The 17,475-nt window shown below is 38.6% G+C and overlaps 1 protein-coding gene across 1 annotated transcript in view; it reads left to right on the forward strand.

The window, feature by feature from the left end:
- Window positions 1–17,475, forward strand: part of SNTG2 (syntrophin gamma 2) — a 262,116-nt gene that overhangs the window by 117,915 nt on the left and 126,726 nt on the right. The window contains exons 3-4 of the mRNA XM_074153336.1: window positions 11,277–11,333; window positions 11,430–11,487. Coding sequence (XP_074009437.1) covers window positions 11,277–11,333; window positions 11,430–11,487 — 115 coding nt within the window. The remainder of the gene's footprint in view (window positions 1–11,276; window positions 11,334–11,429; window positions 11,488–17,475) is intronic.

The following is a 17,475-nucleotide window of genomic DNA, read 5'->3' on the forward strand; positions in this document are numbered from 1 at the left end:
CCCTTCCCCTGCATGCTTCCCAAGGGGCTGGGTGGCGAGTTCTGCTGTTATTGCCATTATTGCCATTATTGCCTAAGACTGGCTTTTATTTTCTATTGTCAACCTGTCATGTAGTGCCTGTAGTAAATTTAACATCTTACTTTCTACAAGAAAGGAGGCCTTTTGAGACTACTCTTTCCATAAATGACAAATGAAACTGTAGTAGCGGGAACAAAGTTTATTTATTTAAAAAAAAAAAAAGTACTCTGAACAATACAGCAATGAATGATTTCTTTGTTCACATTTTCCTATTTTCCTGTTTAGCCACTTACATTGCTTAAGGAGTAGTGTGTTATCTGTTAAGGTAATAGTCAGTTGTGGTTTGAGCATGGGGATTAGATGGGCTCAGGTACCAAGGCATATTTGGTCATGGCTATATTTAATGTTGCCAGGTCACTCGGCATCTGCGTCCCTAGCAAGCAGAGAAGCCAGCACAAAGGTTTGCCACATGACATCCCTGCCCCGTGGCAGGATGATGGGACAGCCCAGGAGGACACTGTTAGAGTCAGCACAGTGGTCTTACTGATAAGTAGAAGGAAAAAGAATAAAAATAAAAATAAATAAAAATAAAAAATAAATAAAAATAAAATTTTAAAATAAAAATTTATTTAAAAATAAAAAAGTGTGGGCAATCTCTGCCTTCCAACCTGTTCTAGCCATTGGGAATGGACTTGTTTCTTGGAACAGTTTCAATAAAATCTGAAGAACGTGGGCTTTTTCAGGTGTTCCAGCATTTTCTACCATGTGCTTCAGTTTGATGTTTGGAAATAATACATGTATTCATTAATATTTTCATGCAGACTGGCACAGAAAAGGGAAATATGATACATATAGGATCTTTTTCCATATATATCCATTTATATCAATGGGTGTGGATTACTTCAAGCAGAATTTCCTTCTGAAATCCCTTTAGTACATGGTTCATTAAGATAGATATTTTTCCTACTGAAAGATCCTTTACCACAAGGGCTAGTCCTAGGTGTTAACAACCTGGTAATAATGACATAATGGGTAGGCATTGACAGGTGGATGTAAAATCTCACTAAAAAATAGTACTGTAGATGAGGATGGTAACTGCCATCTCATGTTGCCCATTAAGCTCCAGTCATGTCACTTCATATGAACAGTACCAATTTCCAAAGATAAAATTTTCTGTTGAGTCACTGTGTTTTAAAATAATTTAGAAAGTTTTGTACGTCAAGAGCTATCTCATACCTAAAAGACAGGTATTTCACCATCCAGTTCTCCAAATTACATTTGAAAGGTCCTTCATTTTGACACTATTAAAACTATAGGATCTTTTTTCAGCTGTGTCATTCTTTGTAGCTGCTATAAGCAGCATTACACCTCCTGTTAGCAAGTAATCTCTTCTCTGTACAGTTGTTGGTGTGGTGTTCTTTTGTATGGTGTCTGTATCTTACACGATTTAAAATTTATATCGTCTCTATTTTTCAATACATTCTTGCTTGGCATCATTCTTGGAGTTTCTACCTCACTGGTCTTTATTTCAGTATTGATGACTGAGAATTTTTAAGTCCCTCCTTCCCCCATCTGTATAGTTATGTGTGCTGTTTCAGTCCAGAGCTCTTCCGGAATTGGCTTTCCCTGGGCTTCTAACACCTTTGGGATCTAGCATGTAAGCAAATGGTACAGGCTGAACTTAAGAATATATTACTTGAACTGCTTTCATCTGTGGACTATGGCTATCAGCATCTTAAGTTGGGGCAAAATCTTATCTGTGTATTCACATCTTCAGCAGCTTGTTCTGGAGTGCAGTTGTTTGCCCCAGTTGACAGAACATTATATTGTTTTGAAATAAAGCCCCTGTCTCTGAGCTATATGTTTTGATGAGATACAAACCCACTGGTCGTGCCCTGGCCCTCCTGCAGAATAAATGTTATTCCATGATGGTGACGGTGACTAAGAAGAAGACAGATCGATCACACCTAAATATTGCTTCTAACCCAAAATTTAAATTCTGTCCTTCCACTGTTGTGGCTCTGCAAATTTCATCCCTAAAAATTCCTTTTGAGTTTATACATAGCTAACGGCTCAGTGACTGTAAACCTTAGTCTTTCACAAAGAGTATGCTGCTTTCTTAAATGCAGTTTAGTTGTCTTTGAACGTATGCAAGCTTGTTCAGTCAACACCTATATGCTCCAGTGTTTTCATGCATCAGAACAAGACAAAAGTTTTACTTAGACGTGTAATTAGGCAATATGAATTTCCTTTAATACTTAAAGCATTACAAAAGTGAATATTTTTAGTGGCCTTCTCAGGTTTACAATTTGTTGTTCAAAGAGAAAATAAATTTCCGAAGCACATATTCTTCCACCGTAGACTAAGTTCACAGCCAGCCTACTCACTTAAAGAACTGCTTGACGTACAAGCAGATCAAACTGCCTGTCAAACACTTAGCGGATAAATCTACCGTCTCTTTCCATTGCTGGTACATTTGACACTGGTCAGTGCATTTGTTTCTCAGGACTTAGGTGCTGGACAATGTCGTGGCCAAATTGTTACCCTAATTCTTAAACATAGCAGTAGGTATTACAGAGCCAGTATCACTTTGAGGAACAGATAGTAAAATCCTTAACAACTTGCAACAGTAAAAGGTCCTAGAAATAAATTTTTCATGTTGGTATCCTGGCCAATTACAGTTTTAGTAATTACATTGTGACTATCCAAATGTGTCCTGAAGTTTAAGGCAGAGCACTTACTCTTCCTCTAACCTCCTAGAAACACAAAAAAACCCACAAAAAAACCCAGGCCTACTATGTGGTGTGCTATGGTGGGGTACAGGATTACTTCTGCTTTGTAGCACAACTGGAATGTGCTGTAGCACGACCTGTGTGTAGCACGACCTGGACAGGCTGGAGAGGTGGGCCCAGATGAACCTCATGAGGTTCAACAAAAGCAAGTGCAGGATTCTGCACCCGGGAAGAAACAATCCTCAGTATAAATACAGACTGGGGGATGAGGTATTAGAAAGCAGCCCTGAGGAAAGGGACTTGGGGGTGCTGATGGGCGAGAAGCTGGACATGAGCAGGCAATGTGCTCTCGCAGCCCAGAAGGCCAATCACATCCTGGGCTGCATCAAAAGAAGTGTTGCCAGCAGATCCAGAGAGGTGATTCTGCCACTTTGCTCTGGTGAGACCTCACCTGGAGTACTGTGTGCAGGTCTGGAGCCCTCAATATAGAAAGGACATGGACCTGATGGAGCGGGTCCAGAGGAGGGCCACCAAAATGATCAGGGGGCTGGAGCACCTCTCCTATGAGGACAGACTGAGGGAGCTGGGGTTGTTTAGCTTGGAGAAAAGAAGGCTCCGGGGAGACCTCATAGCGGCCTTCCAGTACCTGAGGGGGGCCTACAGGAAGGCTGGGGAGGGTCTGTTTACAAAGGCCTGCAGTGACAGGACGAGGGGCAATGGTTTTAAGTTGGAGAAGGGGAGATGTAGATTGGATATTAGGAAAGAATTCTTTACCATGAGGGTGGTGGAACACTGGAACAGGTTGCCCAGGGAGGTGGTTGAGGCCCCTTCCCTTGAGATATTCAAGGTGAAGCTTGACGAGACCCTGGGCAACCTGGTCTAGTTGGGGGTGTCCCTGCTGACTGCGAGGGGTTGGACTAGATGACCTTTGGAGGTCCCTTCCGGCCTGGACCAATCTATGAATGAGTGCTCATTATAGTACACACATCAAGTATGTTGGAAGCCTTCAGAAGGAAGTGTTTTAATAAACTGTAGATACTACTAAAGAATATCATTAGGAAAACAAAATACTAGTTAAACCACCAAAAAAGTGTTAATTTCAGCTTTCCTGCTCAGATTGATAATTAGTAACACTTTCTGAAGAGTTTTCCTTGCTTATAATGAAAAAAAATTACACAGCCATCATACAGTCAACTGTAGCTCTGTGTTTTTTTGGTTTGAGCTTTTTTTAAAGACTGATACAGATGTCTGCCTCACTTTAGCTTCAAACCATAAATGAGCTAGTCTGAAAAGAAAAATTATATCTAGCCTGCAGGCAAGTAAAATGTGAAATAAGTTGTGTGTTTGACTGAGACGTAAACACTGGGTTTTCAGCTGTATATGTGCATGACATTATCATTAATGTCACAAAAAGAGAGGGGGTTGTTCCACAAATATTGCAATTCGGTCTTGGCAAGAAGTTTTGGAGTAGAAATTTCTTTCATAGTTGCTTGCAGAGCTAGTGTGGGTTTCTGTCCAAATTTTGTAGTCATGAAATTTTGTTATTGCATAAAAAGTTCAGAACTGCGTAAGACCAAAAATCTACTGAGCCCACTGCCCTTTTTCCAACAGCAGTCGTTAGCGTTTCCTTAGAAAAGCCAAGTAGGGCAAGAATACGTGATGCTTCTCTTAACGCTTTCCATGCCCCAAGTTATTCAGTCCCTTCCTGAGCAAAATGCAGTTTTGCATTAGCTCTTAACAGATTTGTTTTTGCTACAGTTGTCCAGTACCCCCTCGAACACATGCAGACTTTCAACATCCAGAAGTTTTTTTTCTCACCAGACTCTAGAATCTACTATACATTGCACAAAGAATCACCTCTTTTTGTTTCTTCTTATCCTAATTCCTAATATTATCATCTCATGCATGCTAGTTTTTGTACTGGAAAAGGCTATAAAAACTGATTCCTGTTCTCTGTCCTCTGCGCAACTTACTGTACTGTAAGTGCCTCCTGATACCCCCTATGTCTCTTTTCCTGAATGAAGAGTTATAGCCTATTCTGTTATTCTTGTACAGGAGTGGTTTTGTGCTTCCATCATCCTCGTTGTCCTTTCCTGGACCTTTTCTAGCAGTTTCAGGTATGAAGGGACCAAAACAGTGTACAGTTTTCAAGGTGGGGTGAATGTTGGATTTCTACAGTGGTGTAATGAATGTTCTTTAATTATCCTCTGTTTTTTGCTAAGACTTCCAAAAATTTGATTTCTGTTTTTGACCACTACTCAACACTGCACTGATGATGTCATGGAACCATCTACTTTAATCCCAAGGTCTTACTCCTTAATAGAAATTACTGATTTAGAATCAACCCTAATTTCTTATATAAATAATGTACGTGAGGAAAAATAATCTCTCACTAGCTTTAATCTGCTATTGTGTTTTGTCTGCTATTTTGTTGCCCAGTTAATATTTTTGTAAGATCTTCTGCAAATATTTTCAGTTCACTTATGCTTCCTGTCTCAGTAAGCAGCAAAGATAATCTCATTGCTCATTCCTTTTTTTATTTTTAATTCTTTTTGAATATTTTGAATAATGCAGGTTGCAATGTAGGCAACAGTGGAACTTCACTAGTGACCTTTCCTCCATTGAGAGAGTTACGCAATTAATCCACCCCCTTGTTTTCTATCTAGTTTCTAACTAATTTTAATTAGCAATATATCTGTGCAAGGCTTTTCCCTCATGGTTCCTGTGTTTTCCTAAGATGCCTTTGAAAAAATACACTGTTTCTTCCAAGATAGACCAAGTCCATCAAAGTGTCTGCCGATTTTGTTCTTTGCTGTAGTTTCTCTTGCTATCTGCAGACTTTATTTTTTCCCCTATAGTTCTAATTTATTTAGTGCAGGTCTTAAGTTTCCTAAGCTTTAACTGGAACCTTGCATTAAAAAAAAAAATGGAATTTTATTTTCAATGTTGGTAGTCTTCATTTACCAAGGCTTTATTGAGAAGTATCACTCCAGTGCTCCTGCTTTGTTTCATCCATGGATTCTTTTAAGACTAAGGTGAATGCTGTCTGACCCTGGTGATTTGCTACTGTGATTTAGTCAATTTGCTTCTAAAGTAATTTCAAATTCAGACAGATCCCTATGTCCTTTGTGCTACAAAGAATGTTGAAAGAACGTCTCTAATTTCTTTTGCACTAATGAAAAGTGTTAATTTATCTTCCCTTCAGTAGCCTTATTTACTCAAGCTATGCCTTTTATATCTTGATCATAAATCGACCCTGTGGGTTTTCTGGCAGACTTCGTGCTCCTGATAGATTTCCAGATTTATTATTAATTTTTATTCTTTTTGGCAGTTTTTGGAACTCTCTTTTCTGCTGCTTCCTAATTTTGTTTTTCAGTTTTATTTGTTTACGTTCCTTTTTCTTATCTTCATATGAATGTGATGTCCCTCACTCTTCACATGTAATAACCTCTCTTAACCTCCTTTTTAGCCATGCAGTTTTCTTATTTCTCTTAATTAACCCCTCCTAATAAGTAGCATTTATTGGCTCTGTGTTCCCAGTGTTGTACCCTTAAGTACTCTTCACACTGCCTATAAAGTTTTAATTTTCTTAGCTGTCCCCTTTATTTTTCTTTCAACAAGCTTCCTCACTTTTGCCATGTTCCCTTCCTGGGATCACAGTGGCATAAATGTTGAATGTAAAGTACACAGCAGTTGCTATTAGAGAGTAGCTTTTCAGCTGTAAAAAAATTAACTAGGTCCTGCATCCTGTCCTCAAGAAAAGGGCAAGTACTGAGTGTAATCTTGTGAGCTCCGTGAAGCATTGACTGATAGAGACCAACTTTTTATTGACTGCATTATATCCTTATGTGTATTTGCCCAGTCTACCGGAGGTTAAGTGAAGTCACTTACCACTGTTACATCTCTCATTCCTTTTGCCTCTTTACATATCTCAGCCATTGTTATCATCCTAGTTGACTAGTCACTAGCAAAGACTCTTGCTTATATTTAGCCTGGTATGTCTTGTTTTACTTGAGGTAGTTGCCTTACTGATTTTATTTGACTCTTAAGTTCTCTGTGGCACAAGGCATTTACTCTGCTGCTTCTCTATACTCTTTTTTTCTTTTCTTATATACTTTGCACCCCAATATTAGAGTGTTTTTCTACCTCTCTAAAATTTAGTTCAGATTAAGTGCAATTTTGGTTTTGTTCCTGGCATTCTGTTTTACACTTCCTGTTTGTCTTATTCCTTCTCTAATCTGTCCTTCACTTCAGGATACAGAATATCTCTGTTTCTATCCATAATAGAAGCATCATCCATAATTATACTGTCTTCTGTACCTGTCAACTTCTCCAACACCACAATTTAAAACTTTAATTGTGGCCTTACTGAATTTTAACGAGCAGCTTTGGTTCCTTTACAGTTCAGATGAAGTCTGTGCCTCCTGTAAAGGCTCCCTTTGTTTCAAAAATGTCCCCAGTTTCTGATGAACCTGAATCCATCTTCCTTGAGCCATCTTTTTAGGCAGGCATTAAAGCCTTGCCTGTCTCTTCAGCTCTACAGGAACTACTGAAAGATTTTTGGAGAACATTACTCTAGAATTCTAGGTCTCTAGCTTCCTTTCCTCCTGGCTAATTTTCATACATAGAACTTATTTTGTGTGTTTTCATACATTTTTGATACAAACGCAGACCAAATCTGCTTTGTGCTTCTTGGGCTAAGAAGGATTCCTGTGGGAGGTGCCAGCTTGCGCTTGTTTGGTCAGACATTTTGGAGTATTCTCCCTGGAGTCGTAAATGTATCTGTTTACTTGCTTGATCGTCATCTACCACCATTACAATGTCTGGGATCTCTGCTTTAAGAAAGGTATTCATACATCAAGAAAGCAAATTGACGTTGTCCATTACGAGAACTACTTCCCACATCACCAACCTGTTGCATCCTGCCAGACTTGTGGATTCTGCCTGTACGATGTCCCTGAAAGTCTTCTCAATGAGCTGGATATATATCCCCTCTTCCTCTGGGGAAGGTACTCAGAACTCTGATATTAACACAGTAAACTGGATGACTCTCATCTTCCATGAATTCTGCCTTCATTTCTTCTATGAGAAAAGATGGAAGGACAGTCCTTTGAAGGTGATTTCTATGTCCAAGAGATTTGCAGCTTATCTTGAGCTTTTCTCAACTAACACGTTCTCTGGACAGCTAGACATCTGCTTGTGTCATTGCCTTTGCTTCCTTGCTTTACCATCATTATCATTATTATTATTGTAGTTTTCTGTTCCCTATAGATCACTTTATGAAAATCTCAGGTTAATTTCAATGTACGTATGTTTAAAAAGTCCAGTTATTGCATGTCGTACTGCAAAAGTTTAAAATCTTGTTTTGTGTCTATAGTCTGAATGTGTCTGTTTTCTGCTTCAACTCTTTGAAATGTTCACTGTATCTGTCTGTAAGATTTGCTCGTCCTCTGCCAGGGAAGATGCTTTAAAGCTGTGCTTGATCATCCCTGAAAAGTGCTTAAAAAAACCTAAGTACATTTAACTCCTGGCGTCTCAATACTGCACAAATCTCTCAAGCTGTTTTGCATTCCTGTGGCTCTTGCCTGCTACCTTTCCAATCTATTTGCATCATTTTCAAAATGAGCATATCAGAACTAGCTGTATTATTTAAAGTGTGTGGACCATTGCCAGATAGAGAATTTATAGTCTCTCTACTCCTTCTTAATAGTCTCCTGATGATGGAGTATTACACTACTGGTTTTGGCTGTGGCTTTGTGCAGGAACATAGCTTTTTCTCATACTCAGCATGACTCATATGTTTAGTATTTTTGCAAGACCACCTTTTGCCAGATAGAGTGCTTTTCTCTATTTGTTTGAGCTGTTTTCCTTATTACAAGGGTGACCTGCAATTACCTTTGACCTTGAAGTGCTCTATGCTGTTCATCATTACCTTATCACAAGTGTTGCGCCTTACAAACATTATTGCAATTAATTTAGATTTTTTTTTTTTTAGATCACTGATTATTTTTTTTTTTAAATAATCCAGGTACTGTCACTATCCCACAAGAAGCCTATCCAGTAAATAGTAACTTTATGTCAATTAGATTTTTAGCTAGCCAATTTACATGTGCTTGAAATACACCATATTATTTTGAATAGTTTTATGTTTTTAATCAAGTTTTGTGGGTGTGCCAGATCACTGCCTTATAAGTGTTACTACAACACTGGTACCCTGTCATCAAGATTGGAAATTTCATGGCAGTATTCATGTAATTTGAAAAGGTATTTTCCATAATACTTTTTCCCTTTAAAATTACTCCTCTTTAAATCCTTATGAACTGGTTTTACTGTTATTCCATAATAGAATGGATGGTTCATTACCAGATTTATGATCATCTGACCTTAAAGCATTGTAATAGGATGAACATCCGTGTCTTTCTTTATATGTTTTCAATATTGATCCACTATTAACTTTCTTTTAATCTTCTGGAATTGTACACTGTTCAGTTTTTTTAAATTCAAAATCAATAACAAAAATCGATCTGTAGAAAATTAAATGTCATGTTTGGTCTTGTATGGCTGCTAGTCATAGCAAATTATGTATGATCATAGGATTGAAATGATTTTGATTATGACACTTGATCGTGCTCAGCTTTTGGCATTTCACTTTGCAATTTTAACATCTTTTAAAAAAGGAAGTTTTTGCATTTTTTAAATGTAGCCCTTATTAAAAAAGCTATTATATAGGAAATGTTTAGGTACATGTTCAATACCTAATGTGTGTCTTAATAGGAATATTTGAAGCTCTGTAATAAGCAATGCTATGTTCTATGAAAATGTAAGTATCATGGTTATTACAATATGTTATGTAAATAGATTACTTCATAGTGCTACAAACGCAATTGTATCATTAGTATTATCCTTTGAAATGTATCTATCAACCATATAAAAATACACTTTAGTTGAATGTATAAGATGCCAGTAAATAATACCTTGCTTGTCTTTTATAAAATTGCTAAAGCTATCCATGTAGTGGTTTTGTATTTGTTGTCTGATAATGCTAAAGCAATCTAAACTGTCAAAATATTTGTGCCATCATCCCTATGTGATGGGACATATTGGGGTAATTTGTTTACGAGCTATAAGCATAAGTGGATAGAAACATGAATTTAAATAAGCAAACAGGATATGTGTCATAGAAAATTACTCTTGGGAATGAGTCACTGAATAGTCACAGGTAGAGACGTATTCTAATTCAGATTGGATCTTAACTTTGTCAGTGCTTATGATAATTGTGATCAAAAGTTTCGATGCAGTTCAAAATGAAGAAAACCTATGAAACAATTGGAATTAGCACAGATCTCAAAGTTGAATTATATAATCTGAAATTGAATCATGTAAACCTTTTGATATAAATCAGGTAGCATGTGTCGTAATATTATAGTTTTCCATTTTTAGCACAGACTGGTGTAGTATAATGTTCACGGGAATAGAAGAGAGAAATTTTGATAAATGTATTCTTAATTTTTTTTTACCATATGGATTAGTTTTATCCTCCTAAAATAAGACTGAAATGTATGATATCTTGTGTTCCCCTTTCCTCTAAGTCAACATGAACATATGTCTACTAAGGTGACTGTTAAGGTGAAAAAAAGCTAAAAATAACTGGATAATTTAAGATTTTGGGCTTGACTACTGAAATAAGAATTTACATTTATCTGAATTAGTGAAATCAAAGTACTCAATCGGGAAGTATACATATAGCAGTAATCTCATATATAATTTATCACGTACAGAAAAAGAAAAAATATTTTTTCTTATATGTTCAATAATTACTGTAAAGATGGCATTCTGTGCAGTACTCTTAGACATATAGCAAAAAAGTTCCCCTCAACTCTGTAATTATTGTCAATAGATGAAGTGCTATTATTATGTTGTCAGACACCAAGAGTTACATATTAATGAAATATCAAATTCAGCATACTGTAAATGTGTGATAGGTTGCTGTAGAAAAATATTGATAAATGCTTACCTTCTTTATGCACTTAAACATGAAATGTAAGAAAATAACCATTTGAAGACAACTATTACTAAAAGTCTTTTGGCATATGCTGCAAAAAATTGGTATAGATCTGAAGATATGGATTAGAAAACATTGGTATTTGTGATTGAAAAATGAGAAAAAATATCATGCATACATGATAGCCATGAAAAATGCATATTTCAAAGCTCTTCGTATAGTTTTCTCGTGTCAAAACAAAGGCATGTAAAAATTTCCCTTTAGGAAGTATAAGCACTTCAGCGATAGAAAAGCATACTTAAAAGTCTGCATGCACAAGTTCTGCTTTCCTGTGGTATGGAATTAAATAAGTGCCAATAAATCAGTGTTGAATGATACTTCAGAACTGAGCTTGATCACCCAGATTCTAGGCTACCTTTGAGAATTAATTTTTTTAAAAGTAAAAAACAGATGAGAAACATCTTTTATGCTTATTCAGAGATTGTGTTTTCACCTAAATTTATTTTTTCTCCAATTTTTTAAAGCACAGAACTGTTACACTTCGTAGACAACCAGTTGGTGGCTTGGGGTTAAGCATAAAGGTATGGATAACTTCTTGTTTCTTCTTTTAATTTTCAGTATGATTAGTTCAGTTCAGTCTTAATTGAGACCTCATGGTTAATATGCATCTTTTACAGGGTGGTGCTGAGCACAAAGTGCCTGTCGTCATATCAAAAATATTTAAAGACCAAGCAGGTAACTTATATTTATGTTATTTACTTATGTAGCTCTGTAGTATATATGGATTTTTTTGAAAAATTGAATGCTCTTTAAACTGAGAATTAAAACATACGTACGACTTATTCTTTGAGCCTCATGCTATCTTTAAGCCTTTGTATAAATGTCCAAATGGTCCATGTGCCTTTGTGTTGAATTTAAAAATCCCTAATCTTTTAAAGTCTTTAGGACCCGTACTTGAAATTTTACTGGTAAGTAATAGTTTCAGAAAACATATTTTTTACTGCAGTAAGACAGTTGTGTTGTAAACAAAGTATTTAAAGTTACTTGTCAAAACAAAACAATGACATAGGAAATCTATTGATATACTTAACTTTAATAACCCAGAGGATAAAAAAATAAAAACCAGACATATTTTGCTCCCCACACAGTAATTCACTGCTCTATGGTATGACTAACTGTGCCTAGTTGCAAGCAGAGAGTGATTTGTAATGTTTATTATGGTGGTGATAACACAAGATCTAAATCAGTGTAGTCTATTCCAGTTAAGTATCACATTGGCATTTATCTATCAAAAGGAACCTTCAAGGGGTCGTGTCAGACCTTGTACTGATCTTGGCAAGTTGGAGAGCTGCTCTGGAAAACAAAGGAGCCCTTCAGTAAGGAAAAGTAGAACCGCTGCACGTCAGTGGGCAGTGCCTTGCAATGTGAAATAAGGGTCTTAGTTGATCAAAAACTAAGTCGTATTTTTTTCTCTGGTGGAAAAGGAAATAAGGAGTAGTTTGTTCTTTTCTTTGCTGAGGCATTCTTTTACCTATTTGAAGATTTGTCGTGTTTTATGATAAGCTTCTATGTGTGTCCTCTCTTCTCTAGAATAAATCTGCCCATTTCATGTAACCTTTCCTGCAAGAAAAGGCAGAGCGCTGCACTGTGACCCTCAGTGCATGTCCCACTCCTTAAAGGACTCAGGACCACTGACATGAACCTTTGAACTCATCAGCCTTTAAGTACATTTGCTTGGCACCATGTTCAACCTCATGCTTTACTAAGTGACAGACTGTGCTTGTTTTTCTCCTCTGCATTTTCTTCAGGGGGTGTCCTTATTTTGCTTGAAATGTAGTACCCAAACTTGGTAACCAATAAATAAAATAATAAAATTAATAAGAGCTTTCAGGTCTAAGGAAAGCAATTCAGGAAATTAATCACCAACAAGGAAAGCTATCTCCTGCCCTCTTATGATGTTGTACTTTCAATCAAGGTTAGTAGTGAGTTTGTATATAAAATACTTCTGCGCAGAGTTTTGTATATCGTATGTAATTTTTCATGAACTTTATTTATTTGTAGAGTAACAAGTGCAACAATTTTATGGGGTCAGCTGTTTACCTCAAATTTGAAAATCTCTCCTCAGAAGATACTTGTTTTAAGGTCTTGTAACCTTTTGTCTAAGGAAGCTCCAAAGTGAGTAGTGGTTATAACCAGAGGCAATGCTGTATCACAGTAAGCCCATATGCAACATTCCTGGTGGAATCAGGGAATGGCATGAAGACACTGACACACCTGACAAGGCATGAAGAAAGTAGTCCGTATGGTACCAGTTGAGCCACTGGCATGAAGAAGAGAATCTCAGCCCTGCTTGTAGCGTGTGTTGGGGCTGGGTCAGGAGAACTCCTGAGGTCCCTTCCAGCCTGAATGGTTCTGTGATTCATTTAGTGCTGCAGATGCTAAAGATCAGAGGTATGTGATATAAATGCTTTTGTGGCACATTATTTCCTGCACTCCCATTCTGATTGTTGGATGCGTGTGCAACAGAAAACAGCGTTGAGTTTTTTGCTTGTTTGTTTCTTCTGGAAAAATTAATATTTCTAAAAAGCATCAAAAGATTTTGAGAAAAATTTTTGAAGTCCAGAACCTTCTTATGCTGCAAAACTGTTTCTTTGTATATGATCTCAAAAATCTCAAAGCATTGCTGTTATTCAGTATAGGAAAAAAGGTAACAGCAAAGGCTATTCACAGCATTACTTTGATAATATCATATTTAATTGGTAATTAATAGTAATGAAGAGAATATGTCCAAATTTAACTCACACATTACCTTGAGGGAAGATTTCTGTTTTGAGATTCTAGTGCTTTAATGTTCGAAGAAACAATCTGGTAATATTATTTAAGGGAAAATAACAAGTGTTCTAAAAATATGTGCATTCTTTCTCCCTATGTATTATATATGAATGCACACATATACATACTTAAATACATATATATTTATCTGTGAAAGGATATCTGGAAAAACATTCACCATCTTTCTCTCTCTTATCTGTTATTCCCATTTTCAATTACTAAAGAGTCTTTAAGAGCTTACGGAATCTAAAGACTGGAGACTGTAAAAACAAATGGACTTTAAAATCTAACTTCATCAGACATACAAGTGATTTACTGCATATAGTATTGGAAATTTTAGTTGTATAAAGATCAAGCAATCAAATTTCTATTTTTTGTTGCAAAATTATCAAGTTAGCAATCGCATTTTGTCACCTTGATACAACTTCCCATTTTTGTGAGACCTGCTGTAATAATCTGGCTACTGCTGTGAGCTCTGCACATCTCTCGTATAACATGTGGAGTCAGACAAGCAGCAGCGATGAAACAGAACAGTGGGTTCAGCTCACTGAGGTGTGGTGAAAATAGTTAAATAGAATTAAATAAAACCTGATGGAATAGGGTGAGTTTGCATTTTGCCAGTTTTAAAAAGGTTCTCTCTTGAGAGCCAAAATTGGCTAAAACCTTAATTTGAAAGCATTTTCCCACCTTCTGTGATAAAAGGTGGCTTATAACTTACATTCTGCTGCATTGAAAAATCTTCTATTTTATGTGTTTAGCCCATTTCTGTCTGGGGATACTATATACCCTGGCAGGATTGGAACAAACTCAAGAACATTCAGCCACTGAGGCATTCTTGGCTTAAAACCGTGTGCTCTGCAAACACAGATTGTGTCCAAATATCACATCCTGGCTGCCTGCATCCAGGACCATCTGTTTGGAGGACATGGTGTCAGTTTGAGGGCTTTTAACAGTTTCACTTACACTTATATGTCAAGCAAAGATGGTTTAGTATGGAAGCATATGTGATACTTCCCCCATAGGTATTTTTTCCTGTGTCGCCTCCTGTCATCCACAAGGGTAGTACAAGTAGGGTAACCGAGCCTAGTCGGAACAAGTTGGTGGGCGTGATGTGAGATTACAGTCAAGCTGCACAGCTTGGTTATATTTGTAGCTGATGCTCTTCATCCCTACAGCTGTACTCACCTTGGCTTCATTAGCCTGGGAGGTTCATTGCAGTGAGCCAACAAGGTCAAGATTAAGGATGAGCTAAGCCCAAGTGGAGGTATTTGCATTTATAAGGAAGTCAGAATGGATCAAAAAATTTGCATTGTGTCTTATGCTAATGAAGGTGAAGACTGAACACAAGGCCATCCTTTAACATAAGAAAGGCCTCATTTGAACATAAGAGATTTGAACATGGGTGGTATTTAATATTTGTACAGTGTTTTCCTAAGATAACTTTCAAATTTCTTCATGTTTTTTTAGGATTATTCGTATTTTCTATCACTAATTTTTAATTGTGTTTGCTGGTGTTTTTTACTTTATGGAAATCTAATGCTGTCTGAAGATAACTCAGTGAAATTCAGAGTAGATGCTTTTAGAGTTGGAAGGGACCATAAAGATCATCTAGTCCAACTCCCCTGCTGAAGCAGGATTGCCCAGAGCATGTCAGAGCATGTTACTCAGGACTGCATCCAGGCGGGTCTTGAAAATCTCCAAAGAAGGGGACTCCACAACCTCCCTGGGCAGCCTGTTCCAGTGCTCTGTCACCCTCACTGTGAAGAAGTTTTTTCTCATATTTGAGTGGAACCTCCTGTGTTCCAACTTGTGCCCGTTGCCCCTGGTCCTCTCACTGGCAACCACTGAAAAGAGTCTGGCTCCCTCCTCCTTCAACCCACCCTTCAGATACTTAGAAGCATTGATAAGGTCTCCCCTCAGCCTTCTCTTCTCCAGGCTAAAGAGTCCCAGCTCTCTCAGCCTTTCTTCATAAGGGAGATGCTCCAATCCTTGAATCGTCCTTGTTGCCCTTCGCTGGACTCTTTCCAGTAGTTCCCTATCCCTCTTGAATTGGGGAGCCCAGAACTGGATGCAGTATTCCAGTCGTGGCCTCACCAGTGCAGAGTAGAGGGGGAGAATGACTTCCCTTAACCTACTAGCCATGCTCTTCCCTATGCAGCCCAGGATTCCATTGGCCTTCCTGGCCACAAGAGCACACTGTTTGCTCATTGCCATTTTGCTGTCTACCAGGACCCCCAGATCTTTCTCTTCAGAACTTGACTCCAGCAGGTCCACACCTAACCTGTATTGGTGCCTAACATTCTTCTTCCCCAGGTGCAGGACTCTACACTTTTCCCTGTTGAACCTCATGAGGTTCTTCCTTGCCCAGCTCTCCAGCCTGTCCAGGTCTCGCTGGATGGCAGCACGGCCCTCCGGGGTGTCAGCCACCCCTCCCAGTTTGGTATCATCAGCAAACTTGCTGAGGATACACTCGGTCCCCTCGTCCAGGTTGCTGATGAATATGTTGAACAGGACTGGACCAAGTATTGACCCCTGGGGGACACCACTGGTTACAGGCCTCCAGCTTGAACCTGCTCCATTAATCATTACCCTTTGGGTCCTGTCACACAGCCAGTTCTCAATCCACCTCACTGTCCCCTCATCCAGCCCACACTTCCTTAGTTTCCCAATGAGGATGTTATGGGAGACTGTGTCAAAAGCCTTGCTGAAGTCAAGGTAGATGACATCTGCTGCCCTCCCCTCATCCAACCAACCAGTTATAGCATCGTAGAAAGCTATCAGATTGGTCAAACATGATTTACCCTTGGTAAACCCATGTTGCCTACTTCCAGTAACCCCCCGCTCTTCAACTTGTTTGGAGATGACATCTAGAATGAGTCTCCCCATTACCTTCCCAGGGATGGAGGTGAGACTAACTGGTCTGTAGTTTCCAGGGTCCTCCTTCTTGCCCTTTTTGAAGACTGGAGTGATGTTGGCCTTCCTCCAGTCTTCTGGCACCTCTCCTGTTCTCCATGACCTTTCAAAGATGATAGAGAGTGGCCCAGCAATAACATCTGCCAGCTCTCTCAGCACTCGTGGGTGCATCCCATCAGGGCCCATGGACTTATGAATGTCCAGTTTGGCCAAGTGGTCCCGAACCTGGTCCTCCTCTACTGGAGGAAAAACTTCCTCTCTCCATACCCTCCCCCTTGCCTCCAAGGCCAGAGATTCATGAGGGGCAGCTTTAGCAGTGAAGACTGAAGAAAAGAAGGCATTCAGCAACTCTGCTTTCTCCATGTCTTCCACCACTAGGGTGCCCATCTCATTCATCAGTGGGCCCACATTATCCCTAATCTTCCTTTTACTGTTTATATACCCAAAAAAACCTCTTTTTGTTATTCTTAACTGTAGTGGCCAAGATGAGCTCAGCTTGAGCCTTGGCCCTTCTAATTTTCCCCCTGCATATCTTCACTGCTTCCTGGTATTTCTCCTTGCTTGCCAGGCCCCTTTTCCAAAGATCATAAACCTTCTTTTTGTTCCTGAGCTCCAGCCAAAGCTCTCTATTTAGCCAGGCTGGTCTTCTTCCCTTCCTGCTTGTTTTTTGGGATTTGGGTATGGCTCTTTCCTGGGCTTTTAAGAGTGCCTCCTTGAAGTGCGACCAGCCTTCCTGGGCACCTTTGCCCTTCAGGACTGTCTCCCAAGGGACACTTTCAACCATGCTCCTGAAGAGGCCAAAGTCTGCCCTTTGGAAGTCCAAGGTGGCAGTTTTGCTCGCCCCCCCCCCCTTGCTTACTCACTGTTCTCTCTCTTTGATCTCTGCCTCCAGCTCTAAATTTATTTTCAGAAGGCATAGAAGGGCATTCTTAGCATTTTAGATTTCTCTTTTTATTGTTACCTTCTCAAGACTAGGCG

Source organism: Numenius arquata, chromosome 9 (assembly GCF_964106895.1).
Source record: "Numenius arquata chromosome 9, bNumArq3.hap1.1, whole genome shotgun sequence".
NCBI classification, from domain to species: Eukaryota; Metazoa; Chordata; class Aves; order Charadriiformes; family Scolopacidae; genus Numenius; species Numenius arquata.